Here is a 16,303-nt window from a genome sequence, read left to right on the forward strand (position 1 = left end):
GATTCTGGATTAGTGGTGCTGGGAGAGCACAGCAGTTCAGGCAGCATCCAAAGTGCAGCGAAAACGTCAATTTCGCTGCACTTTGGATGCTGCCTGAACTGCTGTGCTCTTCCAGCACCACTAATCCAGAACCGAGATCTCTCTGCTCATCTACACTACCGAGGATATTACCATTAGCCCAGTACTTTGCATTCCTGTTACTCCGACCAAAGTGAATCACCTCACACTTGTCCGCATTAAACTCCATTTGCCAACTCTCAGTCCAGCTCTGCAGCTTATCTATGTCTCTCTGTAACCTACAACATCCTTCGTCACTATCCACAACTCCACTGACCTTAGTGTCATCTGCAAATTTACTAACCCACCCTTCTACGCCCTCATCCAGGTCGTTTATAAAAATGAACGACAGTGGGCCCAACACTGACCCTTGCGGTACACCACTGGTAACTGGACTCCAGGATGAACATTTCCCATCAACCACCACCCTCTGTCTTCTTTCAGCAAGCCAATTACTGATCCAAACGGCTATATCTCCCACAATCCCATTCCTCCGCATTTTGTACAATAGCCTACTGTGGGGAACCTTATCGAACACCTTGCTGAAATCCATATACACCACATCAACCGGTTTACTCTCATCTACCTGTTTGGTCACCTTCTCAAAGGACTCAATAAGGTTTGTGAGACACAACCTACCCTTCACAAAACTGTGCTGAATATCCCTAATCAAATGATTCTTTCCTAGATTATTATAAATCCTATTTCTTTTCACTTTTTCCAACACTTTACCAACAACTGAAGTAAGGCTCACTGGTCTATAATTACCAGGGTTGTCTCTACTCCCCTTCTTGAACAAGGGCACCACACCTCCAGTCTTCTGGCACTATTCCTGTAGACAATGATGATTTAAAGATCAATGCCAAAGACTCGGCAATCTCCTCCCTGGTTTCCCAGAGGATCCTAGGATAAATCCCATCGGCCCAGGGGACTTAGCTATTTTCACACTCTGCAGGATTTCTAATACCTCTTCCTTGTGAACCTCAATCCCACCTAGCCTAGTAGCCTGTATCTCAGTATTCTCCTCAACAACATTGTCGTTTTCTAGAGTGAATACTGTCGAAATATTTTCATTTAGTGCTTCCCCTATCTCCTCTGACTCCACACACAACTTCCCACTCCTATTCTTGATTGGCCCTAATCTTACTCTCGTCATTCTTTTATCCCTTAAATACCTATAGAAAGCCTTAGGGTTTATCCTGGTCCTATCCGCCAAAAACTTTTGATGTCCCCTCCTGGCTCTTCTGAGCTCTCTCTTTAGCTCTTTCCTGGCTACCTTGTAACCCTCAAGTGCCCTAACTGAACCTTCACATCTCGCCCTAACATAAGCCGCCTTCTTCCTCTTGACTAGAGATTCCACTTCCTTCGTAAATCTCAACTCCCGCGCTCTACAGCTTCCTCCCTGCCTGACAGGTTCATACTTATCCAGGACACACAGGAGCTTATCCTTGAATAAGCTTCACATTTCTAATGTGCCCATCCCCTGCAGTTTCCTTCCCCTTCCTATGCTTCCTAAATCTTGCCTAATCACATCGTAATTGCCTTTCCCCGAGCTGTAACTCTTGCCCAGTGGTATACACCTATCCCTTTCTATCACTAAAGTAAACATAACAGAATTGTGATCGCTATCACCAAAGTGCTCACCTACTTCCAAGTTTAACACTTGGCCGGGCTTGTTACCCAGTACCTTCAACCTTCAGCACTATCCTACCTTAGTGTCATCTGCAAATTTACTAACCCATCCTTGTACACCCACATCCAGATCTTTTATAAAAATGACAAACAATAGTGGCCCCAAAACAGATCCTTGCGGCACACCAATGGTAACTAAACTCCAGGGCAAACATTTCCCATCAACAATCACCCTGTGTCTTTCAGCTAGCCAATTTCTGATCCAAACTGCTACATCACTTTCAACCCTGAAACCCCTTATTTTGCGCAATAGTCTACCGTGTGGAACCTTATCAAATGCCTTACTGAAATCTGAGGAAGTTCTTGCTAAAGCTATGCAAGGCACTACCTAGACCACAGCTAGAAAACTGTGAACAATTTTGGTCCCTGTATCTGAGGAAAGATGTGGTGACACTGGAGGCAGTCCAGAGAAGTTGTTTCCCGATAGGGAGGGATTTTCTTACAAGAAGAGGTGAAGTTAGTTGGGCTAATTCTCATTGAAGCTTTAGAATAATGAGAGGAGATCTTATTTAAATATTAAGATTTTTAGGAGGTTTGCAGGGTAGCTGTGCAGAGGTTTTTGTGCCCTGCAGGAGATTCATAAGACTCCAGAGGGTATGATGCAGAGTAAGGGATTACATATTGATGATGGATGAGGAGGAATTTCTGTTCTGACCTGTAGTGAATTTATTGGGGTTTTTTTTAAACTAAAGAGCTGTAAAGGATAGATTGTTCACTATATTCAAGGCTTGGATATACCAGTTTTTAATCAGTGAGAGAATCAAGGGCTGTGAGGATAAGGCAGGAAAGTAGAGTTGAGGATTATCAGATCAGCCATTGAATGGCAGAACAGTTTTGATGGACCAATTCACCACCTCCTGCTCCTTGTCTTATGGTCTAGATCTGGTCTTTTAACAATGCACTGCGTAATTCCAGTCAGACTTTCTATTCTTAAGCTCCATTCCTTTGTGCCAAATCATGCCTTTCTCTCCTAAGTGTAGGTTCTTATGTACTTAACATTTTAATTTCAATTTTGTAGTTCTTGTCCAAAGATGCTTCAGCATTCTTGTTTTTTGTTCATTCATGGGATGGGGGTTATCGCTGGCTGTGTGAGTATTTATTGTCCATCCCAATTGTTAAGAGTCCACCACAATGCTGTGGGTCTGGAGTCACGTGTGGGCCAGACCAGGTAAAGATGGATTACCTCCCCTAAAGGGCATGAGTGAACCAGATAGGTTTTTCCTGACAATTGACAATGGATTCATGGTCATCATGAGACTCTTAATTCCAGACTTTTATTGTATTCAAATTCCACTATCTGCCATAGTGGGATTCAAGCACAGCTCTCCTGAACATTACCTGGCTGTCTGGATTAACAGTCTAGCAATAATACCACTCGGCCATCACTTCCGCATGCTGAATGCAAATATTTCCCAGTCATTCCCTATTTGAAAAGAACTTTGTTTTTTTTTGTCCAAGAATAAATAACGTCAAATTTCACTATATTTGTAAATGGAATGGCTCTCTGTTTAATTGAAGTATCTACAAACTTTGAAATTGTCCCACTAATTTCCAGCTCTTCCAGCTGTCTCTGCTGACATTGTAGCTCTCTACCAGCTTCGGTTTTTTTAAGTTCCCCTACCTTAATGCGTCTTCGTCACCCCATGCTCCTCCTTTCCATTCTTCAAGCCCATCCCCACCACTCTTGTCACACTGACTTCATGAGCTAACTGCATCTTTTCTGGTATTCATATACATATCCTGACAACAGCCCTGCTTGGAGAATTAGCATGCGTCATGAGATCTATGTTGTGCACTAGTATTTCATTTAACTTAACCTTGCTGATCTGCATCCTATAATTTTGTGATACTGCTAACTTGTTTTACAATACATTTTACCCACTTGTCCCTTGTACTGGTGAAGTCAAGTGGCCTAAAATCATCTGTAGTCAGTTGGCTTTTTACTGTGTGATAATTTTTGCTACGTTAAGAAAATGAAAATCACTCCAAAAATATAGCCTTGAGCCATTGCTTATAGAGTAAATAGGTATTGCTGTGACTCTTTGTAATTGGTGTTTTTAAATTATTATAGTGCGTTGATCCAGTAAAGGTCCTTTGCCTTTCTAAGATGCTAGCCAAGGAAATAATCGATGAGTAGAGTTACTGATGTAAAGTTTCCAATACTGATGTATTAGGAGGACTTTAGGTTAAATTGTGTACAATATGCACTTTGTAGATGGAATGACCCTGCAACATCAGAATGATAATAGCACAATGGGTGAAAAACTTACCACAAACAGCCATCCTTCTTAGATTCCAGTGTTGTTCGTCGAAAATTGACAGCGTTATAGACTCCGTTTCAATTTTTGCTCAAACAACTGCACTTGTATAGCACCAGTAACTAAGTTCTGAACTTTTGGCATCTAATATTTCAAGAATGTATTGGCATTTCAATCAAAACGAGACTGTTCAGTCAAAATGTGGAGAGGTGGCAATTGTCTGTTCTTTACCTGGAATTAGCAAAGTGGTGGGTGGAGGTGAAATACTCTCTGAATTATTACCACTATTGGTATTTTCAATTGCATTGCAATTGCTGTGCCTTTCAAAGAAATTCAGTTGTTTTATTTGTTTAGATGTGGAGTTAATGGTTGCTTAAGTGCACTAAGATACTACATGAGGTTATAATTTTTGGGTTAGCTTTGAAGTTTATTTGCTGTCTGGTAGTAGAGTCAAATACTGATAACATCACACTCTACTTTGTTTTATCTACTATGATTTTTCAAAATAATGGCTTGCTAATTTCTGTTTGATCCTGCAAGTAAGTTTACATAAGCAGTCCCAAGGAGCTACAGATCTTAATTATCCTTCCTTATTTTGCTCTGATGGAGGCTGGAACAATCTCCGTATGTACAATCAAGGAAAGTTAAGTCTATTAGCTACTTGCACTGACTGGTCTGTATAAAAGAGAACGAGCAGTTTGCAAACTTGTAACAATGCTATGTCACTCAGTACTGGTGACTACGAATATCTACCTGCAGAGAGTGGATGATGACTGGGTGACTGGGAGTGCCGAATGAGGCCAAGTGACTTAGCTGTTGGAGATTGAAGCTCATTTGGTTTGTCTGGTCTTTTAAGCTCCTGCGTGTTCTTTAAATATTCTGAAAATCATTGCTTACTTTTGAAAAGATTGTCTTTCTCCAATCCTAATTGGAGCTGTCACTTTGTACTGAAGAACTTTGTGTCCCACTGCTGGTGCCATTACAACAGCCAAGTGTTGGTATATAATTGCATACCATGTGACAGGATACTGCTTATAATCTTATGGTGAGTGGACTCAGCTGACAGGAAGCATGTTTTACAGAGATATTACACAGAGCTTAAGCATGTATATGACTAATAATTGTAGTAATCCTTTATACACAAAGTTGCTCACGGGCAGTTTATATTGTGGATGCATAACATGTATTATAATGTACTCCTCCCTGGTCCATAAAAATTTAAAATAGTCATATCATTGCATTAGTAGATTTGTTAATATTTTTGTTATTGTTTTTGATTTATTGCTGTCACATATACCGAGATACAGTGATAATTGTTATTTTGTGTGCTATATGCAGGACATGCCTTACAAAGGGCATTTGGATAGCAGAACAAGTGCAGAATACAACTGCAGAGAGAGAGATTAGAACTAACATTTGAGAGGTCCGTTCAAAAGTCTGATAACTGCGGGGAAGAAGCTGTCCTTGAATCTGCTTACGTGTCTATTCAAGCTTTTATATCTTCTGCCTGACAGAAGACATTATATTTGGAGTGGGAGAGGTCTTTGATTATGTTGGTTGCTTTTCCAAGATAGCAGATGGAGTCAGTGGGTGGAAGATTAGTTTGCACAATGGACTCAGGCTGTATTTGTATCTCGCTGTAGTTGCTTGCAGTCTTGGGAAGAGCAGTTGTCACACCACGCTACATCCAGATAGGATGCTTACTGTAGTGCATTCATAAAAATTGGAAGACTCCTTTTGGATATGCTAAATTTCCTGAGCCTCCTGAGGAAGGGGAAACATTATTTTGCTTTCTTCACTGTCACTTCGACATGGGTGGACCAGGAAAGATTGTTGGTAATCATCATTTCCAAGGACTTGATGCTCACAACTATCTCCATCTCCACTCCATTGATACAGTCAGGGGTATGCCTGCTGTCTGCTTTCTGATGTCAATGACCAGCTCCTTCGTTTTGCTGCCATTAATGAAGAGAATGTTGTTTTTATGTTCTGCCTCATTGTTTAAGATCCAATCTACGACAGTGGCATCATCAGCAAACTTGTAAATGGAGTTAGAGGGTGTTTGGCCACCCAGTTGTGATTGTACAAGGAGTATAGTAGATGGCTGCATATGCAGCCTTGCAGAGCACTGGTGTTGAGGATTATGGTGGAGGTATTGTTGCTTATTATTGCTTGCAGTTCATTGGTCAGGAAGTCAAGGATCCAATTATAGAGAGGGGGAGCCAAGACCTTGGTCTCAGAGTTTAGAGATGAGTTTGTTTGGAATTATGGTGTTGAAGACAAAATTGTAGTCAATAAATAGGAGCCTGATACTGGATACTCTTGTTATCCAGATGTTCCATGGATGAGTGTAGGGCCAAGGAGATGGTGTCTGATGTGGGCCTGCTGCATCAGGAGGCGACTTGCAAAGGATCAAGGCAATTTGGGAGGCTGGACATGATGTGAGCCATGACTAAACTGTCAAAGCATTTCATAATTATGGAGATCAGACCCATCGGGAGGTAGTCATTGAGGCACGCTGCATGATTTTTCTTTGGCACCGAGATGATGCTGGTCTTGAAGCAGGTGGGGACTTCAGATCATAGTCAGGAGAGATTAAAGATGTAGACAAAGTCTTTTCCCTGGGGTGGGGGAGTCCAGAACTTGGGGACATAGGTTTAGGGTGAGAAGGGTAAGATATAAAAGAGGCCTAAGGGGCAACTTTTTCACACAGAGGGTGGTGCGTGTATGGAATGAGCTGCCAGAGGAAGTGGTGGAGGCTGGTACAATTACAGCATTTAAAAGGCATCTGGATCGGGACATGAATAGGAAGGGTTTGGGGGGATATGGGCCGGGTGCTGGCAGGTGGGACTAGATTGGGTTGGGATATTGGGTTGGCATAGATGGGTTGGACCGAAGGGTCTGTTTCTGTGCTGTACATCTCGATGACTGTGTCTGTGAATACCTCCACCAGCTGGTCCACACAGGATCTGAGTACATCTTTTCAACCATAGTTCTGCAATAGAATTGATTATTTACCTTCATTCCTGTGTTATCTGAGAGATTTCCTGAGATTGTAATAAATTGGAACGTTCAGCCCATTGTGCCCACTCGCCATTCAGTAGGATCATGGCTAGTCTGACATGCCTCACATCCACTTTCCTGCCCTTTCCCATAACCCTTGGATTCTTGATCAGTCGGGAAACTATCTCAGCCTGAAATCTACAAGAGGAGTCTGCACCAACAGCTCTCTGGCAAGAGGTTCTAAAGAGACTCAATCCTCTGAATGAAGAAATTCCTCCTTATCTCACTCTTAAATTAGTGCTCCTTAATTCTGACCTGTGCTGTTTGGGTCAAGATGCTGCCATGAAGGGGAACATCATCTCAGCATTTACCCTGTTTAGATTCCTGTATATTTCAATATTTCACTTCTCATTTTGCTAAATTCCAATGACTAGCGTCCCAAACCAAAACCAGCAATTGCTGGAGAAACTGTGTAGATCTGGCACCATCAGTGGAGGAAAAGCAGAGGTAACATTTCTAGACTGGAGCTGAAACATTAACTCTGCTTTCTCTCCACGGATGCGGCCAGACATGCTCACTTTCTGCAGCAGTTTTTGATTTTGCTTCAGATTTCCAATATCCACATTTTATTTTTGGTTTATTTGAGTCCAAACCTGTGTAACCTTTGCTTGTAAGAGACCTGGGTTTGAATCTAATCAGGGCCAATGTTGCGGAGGTTTCTTCTTTCTGACTGCGAGTGTGAAATGAACCTCGGCAGTTTAACTCCAATCCTGTGCGCAGAGCTGTTCGATATCCTTCAGGATTTAGCTGTGACCTGGAGGCACCATTCTTTACCTTTTGTTTGTCTCACAGTTTGGAATGTTCCTCCCAAATTCAAAAATCCGTAATCCTATTTCACTGACACATTCCCATTCTTTCTAGGGTTCAGTGAAAGATCAACTGAAAGCCTATGGCGCACTAACAGAAAATGTGACCCGAAAATACACCAGGCAGATTCTGGAAGGTGTGTCCTACTTGCACAGTAATATGATTGTACATCGGGATATAAAGGGTAAGTAGCTCTGTGAATTCTTTTGATTAAAAGTATTGAGCACATTTGTGTGTGACTGAGGCAAGGGGAAAGGTTCCCTTCCCTGAAGGGCATGAGCGAACCAGTTGGCTTTTTCGCACTAGTCTGACTGTTTCCTGGTTACTTATTCCAGCTTCGTATTTCTGCTTTTATTAAACTAAAGTCAAGGTTTCAGCATACTGCATGGTGTTACAGTTCTGCACATGCTACCCTATTAGAGTAGAGCAATATTTCTGAATTCCTTATTAGATTTAACATATTACAGTTTGATTTCAGTTCTTGCTCGGCATTTGTTTTCCATTGCTTTCACCCACTAACATAGACCAACACCCTCCAGAAAACAAAAGCAAATATAAGCATCAAGTTAGATTGACTTATCTGACATTATTGAGGCAACAGTTGAATTGCAGAGGGATCTTACCTGTGGTCATTGAGTAACAGAATTCTGCCTGCCACATACTGAGGCAGAGTTATTGACACAAGTATGATTCTGCAGCAATATTTAATAAAATCATTCCTCTGACTTCAATTATTAATGCTAGATGGAAGAATTATTTGGATTTTGTTGAGTCAGCAGCATAATACCTTTCTGTTACAGTAAGTGGCCCTTTCAGTTTAGTGATGCTAAAGGAGAGGCACCATTGCGAAAATCCTGCAAAATCTAGTCGTTGCACTTTGGGTTTGACAAAATGCAATTGTGAAGGACGGGCTTAATTGAAGGGAACTGAATAGCTCACAACAATGAATGGTGATTTAGGTTTTATATTAAGTGCTGTAATTCTCTGTCTCCTGTCCCTCGCAACCTGACTGGGAGCCAGTCAGGAAATGTTTAATCATTTGGATGTGTCTCAATGCTCAGCTTTGTGTTGTACTGTGACGCAGGTTATTTGGCGAGCTTGATTTCTAGAAAAGAATTTCTTGGAATCTGAACAACTGCAGATTATAATTAAAATATATGATGGTGCTGTTTTGATTCTGTTGGAGAGAACAGCTCCTGGAACTGTACTGGATCATATGGGCTAATAGGTCCCTTGACGCTGCTATATTTGTTGACTTCAGATTGAAGGTGATAGGTGTACTTTGTATAATTTCAATGCTTTTGCATTCTGGAGAGTTACTTTGAGGATTTGTGTTCTTGCTGTCTGTGTAATGGCTACCACTTAGAGAATGTTAACTTCATAGATGTTAGAGGAGGATAATACTAGTTATATTGGAAATTGTCCTCCTCAGCACATTCTTGCTGTGGCCCAGTATTCTCCTCCACATGCTGTTTTGAAAAATGAGACCTCAGAAATGGAATCACAAGCTTTGGAAAGATCAGAGGAACCTTGACTCATACTGTAAGCACTTACAGAAGACTTGCTGAGCTGAAAGGTTCATTTCCAGACGTTTCGTTACCTTACTAGGTAACATCTTCAGTGGGCCTCATGCGAAGCAATGCTGAAAATTCCTGCTTTCTATTTATATGTTTGGGTTTCTTTGGTTTGGTGATGTTATTTCCTGTGATGAAGTCACTTCCTGTTCCTTTTCTCAGGGGGTGGTAGATGGTGTTTGTTGGTAGAGTTCTGGTTGGAATGCCATGCTTCTAGGTATGCTACCTCAACCTGAGCTACAAGTCTTCTCAAAACTCACTCACAGGAGGGAAATGAATGGTTTAAGCAACAACAGTCCAGCCAACTTCACTTGATAGTCTTGTTCTATGTTCTGTTCTGGTTGAGATAGGGACAGTGTAGGTTGTACAGCTATAATATGACCAAGACTGGAAAGAAGCACATGAATATGATCTGGAAAGTTTGGGGATCTGAATGCGATGATGGTGAAGATGTTTTGATATGACATTGCATTAAGAGGCTTCTAGAGCATTTTTAATTCGATTTATTTTCTGTAATGCTGAATTGCTTAATTTGCTGAGCTAGAAGTATACATTAGCCCGAACCAGTATACAACAGACACATCAACCAGATGGCCCTTGTGAATCAGCTGTGAATCACAAGACATCATATATAACCACTTACTGAGTCTTAGTCCATCTTGTCTGCAGAAGGTTGTGGAGAGATGAGCAGGTGCAGAGAATCTGACTTGGTGTGGAGAGTGTCTGAGAAGGCAGACTGACCCAGCCAGAGGAGGGTGCTGGTCACTGAGAATGTGCCAATCATCTGAAGTAGAGGAGGCCATTGAGGATATGTGGAGCATGAAGATTGTTGAAGTGGTGAGGCCCATGAACTCTTCACTGTTTAAGGGAGACGGGAAACATGCTCCAAGCAAGCTTCCTGAGAAGAGAACTAAATTTACAAATATCCTTTTAGTTAAAAGTAACGCTGGTATTGCCAAGTGCTTAAGTATTGTTGGACTGCTGGAAAACGGTTCATTCTATCTTGCTTTCCTTCTGTGTTCTGCAGGAAGCTTTGGACGGGTAGAGTGAAAGGAGGCAGGGAAAGGGTTTAGCCTGAAATCAAAAAGAATTGATGGTGTGAGATTCAGGATCAGACTGATCTTTTGAGTCGTAAATTTGGCAGTGGATCAAGGAGAGAGAAAATGTTAGAGTGAGTTTGAAACTATTTATGATGAGTACAGTGAGATTATGTCAGCACTGGCCCCAGACCCTTTGCAGAAAGGCTTTGGGAAGCAGGCAAAGTGCAACAGCAAGGTTAATTCCTGAAAAATTGTCCATTTCCTGATTTGGAAGGTTTGACTAATGAAACAAAACTCCTAACTCCCCATATTGACAGTTTGTAAGATATGTGCTCGGAGAACTCCTGACCTCTTGACTTATTAGTATGGAGGAAGTCGGGGTGGTGTAAGCAGTGCTGTTGACTGTTAAATTTAAGGCCATGCAATGCCGTGTCACTGCTAACACCCTGCCACTGGATTGATTGTTAATTACAGCTAACACAACAAAGTGAAGTGTCGCTTTGAAGGTCCACACTGGGGGCACCACTTATTTCCTTTCTGTGTTTTATAAGTGAACTGCTTACTATCTAAAGATTATATTTATATTGAAATAAAATCTTCAAACTTTCCCAATTAATTAAACTGAAGTCAGTGATATTTCAACAGGAGCCAGAGTTTAACACAACTGGGCCCTCTCAGGGTTATCCTTGGATAGGTTTCATCCTCTCTTTTAAATAGTGTCTGGGTATCCCCCTTCTCCAGATGTACACTCTGAATCTGGATATCAGTTAATAAATGTTCCAAACTGACTCCATGCTGTCTACAAGTCAAGTCCAGTTGGCCACATAGACTTTACATTTGAACTGTTTCATATCTCTCTGTTCTCTGGCTACAAACAAAGCCTGTGTTTCCTGTTGCCCGTCACCACTACATAACCCAAACACACACTATCATTCCTATCAACATAACAAAAATCAAAGTGTGGATGCTGGAAATCTGAAACAAAACAGAAATTGCTGGAGAAACTCAGCAGATCTGACAACATCTATGGAGTTAAAACAGAGTCAACATTTTGGATCCAGTGTCCCTTCAGAACACCGCTGAGTTTCTCCAGTAATTTTTGTTTTTGTTTCCTGTCAATATTTTGACTGCAGTTCCAGGCTCCCATCTCGTACTTCCATATTGTCTTTACACTTTGAGTTCTTTCCTCTTTCCTGTTACTTGGGCAGGGCAAGTTTTAATTCTCCCCCTTGTCTACATTGACTCCAAACCCCATCTTTTAAAATCCTTTTGTAATTCAGGATTGACACCTCTTCGATTAAGCCTAACCCTAATCTTGTACTGTTCAATGTACAAAGGGCTTAGCAAGGGTCTTCCTCTCAGAGGGACAACAACCCAACTCCCCCACCAACCACTGTCCCCATCGATTCCGGGCATTCAATCTAAATGCCATGCCGCTGTATTTCCATTAAGTAGACCGTACACTTGTGGTCAAAGTCCTGACTCTCAGCACCTGATTTATGGATAAATTACATTGATGCCCAGGCTTTGGCTCAAGAATGCCATCTTATTCCTGACTGAATATCATCTCCCTGGTTTTGTTTTGTGAATGTCACTCCTCACACTGTGACCTTTAACCCTACATCTCTATCTTTCCCCTCTTTCGAATGTCTCATTTTATTGTACATCTTTTACCTCTTCTTTAAAATGTTTCTTATACTCCCCCGTCACAATTCAACACCTTACTCTCCTACCTTAATTTATCCACTTATATAAACTCTCCTACCGTGTTCACAGCCCCATCTCCAATATGTTTTTTCCATGAACAATCTAATGCTCCAGTGTGGCCATCTCCCACCATTTCCTGTATCTGCTTCATCTACAACCCTAACTACCATCCAGAGCTGTCCTATCTTCCCTTAAAGGAGCATGCATTTGCATCATAATCTTTGGCTTTCAATTTATTGTGCCATCTCTGTAGCTGTTAATTTGGTTCAACCATGCCCTCACTTTGATCTTTGCCACTGCATCCCAAGCTGGTTATTCTTGTTAGTTTGGCCTCATCGTCGCTCCCTCAAGGGACTGACTCGAGTATCTGATGCACGCCGTAGTCATTTGGCTAGAACACCACAACAGCTTCTCTTCCAAAAATATCCACCTAAATTATCCTAGGATACAGAATCTTTTCTCTGTTGCCAAACATCACCTTAAATCCACCCCCCCCCCCCCCCCCCCCTCAAAATATCTCTTCCTAACCCCCAACCATTGAGAAGCCCATGCACCTCTTTATTGGAAGTCATCCAACAGCATTCTTGCTGCCTTCACCTTTTGCCAAAATTTCCTTCGCCAACCCTCCCAACCAGGCCAAAGCACCCCCCTCCCCCGCCATGCCAAAGCACCCCCCTCCCCCGCCATGCCAAAGCTCCCCCCTCCCCCGCCATGCTAAAGTACCCCTCTCCCCCGCCATGCCAAAGCTCCCCCCTCCCCCGCCATGCTAAAGCACCCCCCTCCCCCGCCATGCCAAAGCACCCCCCTCCCCCGCCATGCCAAAGCTCCCCTCCCCCGCCATGCTAAAGTACCCCTCTCCCCTAGCCATACCAAACCTGTTCTTAATTGTTCGAGCTTTCCCTTGTCTCACTTTTATCTCCGTCTCTCTTATTTCTCTCCCTTTCTTACGTGCCCTCTCTGACTTTAACGGTCATCTCCTGCTAACTTTCTGATCACCCTTCTTAGCCTCCAGTTAACTGATATTGTAAATGATTTGCTTTCTTTCAAAATTCTTTCAGCAACCTCTCTATCACCGAAAGCTTTTCCATAAATCCCAGCCATTTCCAAGACCTTTTGCATGTTGCCTCATGACCTTTGTTTCTCTCTGCTGCAGCTCTCTATTTAAATCTCACTAAAAGGTTTCTTCTCCTTACACAGCACTGACCAAAGTAACATTCCCTGTGACTATGACTATGGTGGATTAGCCCACCTTGACCCTCTTTGAATCTATTGGCATTGTCAACCATTCAGTATTCCTCCACTTCAGCGGCCTTTGGTTTTCTCCATTCCTTTCCTTCAATCCTTTTCTCTCTGATTCAGCTCCGAAGGACTCTCCTGCATTCCTGCTGTCCATTCTCTCACCATTTTGTATTGCTGTCACCTCCAGTGATGCATCCCACAGCTTGGGTTCCTGAGATCCAGCTTCAGGTGTAACTCGAGTTACCTACCTACCCCGACTTTCTGCAGTTCAGTCTTCTCCCTACCCTTGGTAGACATTTCAGCCACCCATGTTCCATATTTGAAGATTTGTTTCCCACATCCCCTCTGACTCCATTTCTTCCTATTTAGACCAAGCTTGGCAGTACAGTACGGCTAAAAAGAGGGACAGTATTAAAGCTTTGCTTGTAGTTAAGAACAGGAGATAAAGAACCAAACTTTGAATGGTGACACTAATTTATACAGCGTGAGAAGCGGGTGCTAATTGGTTGAACCATGATTGGCATGGAGGTGCAGCAGTTACCTGTCTAACTGACTAACTGGTCCCAAGCTCAGGGTATTCAAGCAGGACTTCAGAGATTGGCAGTGGTTTTTATAGGCGGCATGGTGGCACAGTGGTTAGCACTGCTGCCTCACAGCGCCAGAGACCCAGGTTCAATTCCCGACTCAGGCGACTGTGTGGAGTTTGCACGTTCTACCCATGTCTGCGTGGGTTTCCTCCAGGTGCTCCGGTTTCCTCCCACAATCCAAAAATGTGCAGGTTAGGTGAATTGGCCATGCTAAATTGCCCGTAGTGTTAGGTAAGGGGTAAATGTATGGGTGTGGGTGGTATACGCTTCGGCGGATTGGTGTGGACGTGCTGGGCAGAAGGGCCTGTTTCCATACTGTAAGTAATCTAATCTAAGTAACTCTTCCCTCAATGCAAAAAATACAATGTATGGACAAATTCCTTTTGGCTACACACATCCACACATGGGACCCTGTTAAATTTGGCTGCTAGTGCAATACACCATGCGCTGGTCTCATTATCTTAAGTTGGTTCCCAATGTAATTCATAGTACAGTCTGGATTGTTCAGTAAATGCAATCCACTCTCGGAATCATGTTTAGTGCTGGACACTGTGGACTGAGTTTGTGGATATGAGCTAGTTGATCACAGTTGTTGTGCTGCAGATGTTTGAATAGCTATGTTGTTGAGACGTACAGCTAGCATTTCCTCGAATGTTCTATCCAGCTGCATAGACCTATGAGGATCCATGTCAGTCCTGCGATTGGTGTGATGTCACCTAATGCCATGCGCAGAACCTTGGAGCGGCTCCGGACTGAGACCCATGACACAGTGAGGTCTGTAGGTCTATCAGGAATAAAAGAATGACCAGAGGAAGTTTTGGGCCAATCTAGGACAGTAGTGGGAAGTTCTGCATGGAATCAGAGAAGATAGGAAAAGCGCTAAAGGAATATTTTTTGTCAGTATTCACACTGGGAAAAGACAGTGTTGTTGAGGAGAATATGGAGATACAGGCCAGTAGACTAAACGGGATTGAGGTTCACAAGGAAGTGTGAGCAATTGTGGAAAGTGTGAAAGTAGCTAAGTCCTCTGGTCTGGGTGGGATTTATCCTAGAATTCTCTGGAAAGCTAGGGAGGAGATTGCAGAGCCTTTAGCTTTGATCTTTATGTTGTTGTTGTCTACAGGAATAGTGCCAGAAGACAGGAGGATAGCAAATGTCTCCTTGTTCAAGAAGAGGAGTAGAGACAATCCTGATAATTATAGACCAGTGAACCATTCACCAGTTGTGAGTAAATTGTTGGAAAAGTTTAGAAGAGATAGGATTTATAATCATCTAGAAAGGAATAGTTTGATTAGGGATAGTCAACACGGTTTCGTGAAGGGTAAGTTGTGCCTCACAAACCTTATTGAGTTCTTTGAGAAGGTGACCAAATAGGTGGATGAGGATAAAGCAGTTGATGTGGTGTATATGGATTTCAGTAAGGTGTTTGATAAGGTTCCTCATAGTATGCTATTGCAGAAAATACAGAGGCATGGGATTGAGGGTGATTTGGATTAGAAATTGGTGAGCTGTAAGAAGACAGAGGGTGGTGGTTGATGGGAAATGCTCATCCTGGAGTTCAGTTACTAGTGATGTACCGCAAGGATCTGTTTTGGGGCCATTGCTGTTTGTCAATTTTATAAATGACCTGGATGAGGGTGGAGAAGGATGGGTTGGTAAATTCGCGGACGGAGACTAAAGTCGGTGGAGTTCTGGATAGTGCTGAAGGATGTTGTAGGTTACAGAGAGACATAGATAAGCTGCAGAGCTGGGCTGGGAGGTGGCAAATGGAGTTTAATGCAGAAAAGAGTGAGGTGATTCACTTTGGAAGGAGTAACAGGAATGCAGAGTACTGGGCTAATGGAAAGATTCTTGGGAGTGTAGATGAGCAGAGAGATCTCTGTGTCCATGTACATAGATCCCTGAAAATTGCCACCCAGGTTGATAGAGTTGTTAGGAAGGCATACAGTCTGTTAGTTTTTAATTGGTAGAGGGATTGAATTTTGGATCCATGAGGTCATGCTGCAGTTGTACAAAACTCTGGAGCAGCCACACTTGGAGTATAGTTCAGGTCACCGCATTACAGGAAGGATGTGGAAGCTTTGGAAAGAATTCAGAGGAGATTTACCAGGCTGTTGCCTGGTATGGAGGGAAGGTCTTATGAGGAAGGGCTGAGGGACTTGAGGTTGTTTTCATTAGAGAGTAGGTGGTTGAGAGGTGACTTAATTGAGACATACAAGATGCTCAGAGGGTTAGATAGGGTGGATAGCAAGAGTCTTTGTCCTCAGATGGTGATGGCT

General features: G+C 42.6%; 1 protein-coding gene across 1 annotated transcript in view; it reads left to right on the forward strand.

Moving 5' to 3' along the window:
- The window catches only part of map3k3 (mitogen-activated protein kinase kinase kinase 3), a 154,376-nt gene that overhangs the window by 125,325 nt on the left and 12,748 nt on the right, over window positions 1-16,303 (forward strand). Inside the window, exon 15 of the mRNA XM_060849071.1 lies at window positions 7,932-8,061. Coding sequence (XP_060705054.1) covers window positions 7,932-8,061 — 130 coding nt within the window. The remainder of the gene's footprint in view (window positions 1-7,931; window positions 8,062-16,303) is intronic.

The sequence above is a fragment of the Hemiscyllium ocellatum genome, chromosome 32 (genome assembly GCF_020745735.1).
Source record: "Hemiscyllium ocellatum isolate sHemOce1 chromosome 32, sHemOce1.pat.X.cur, whole genome shotgun sequence".
Lineage (NCBI taxonomy): Eukaryota > Metazoa > Chordata > Chondrichthyes > Orectolobiformes > Hemiscylliidae > Hemiscyllium > Hemiscyllium ocellatum.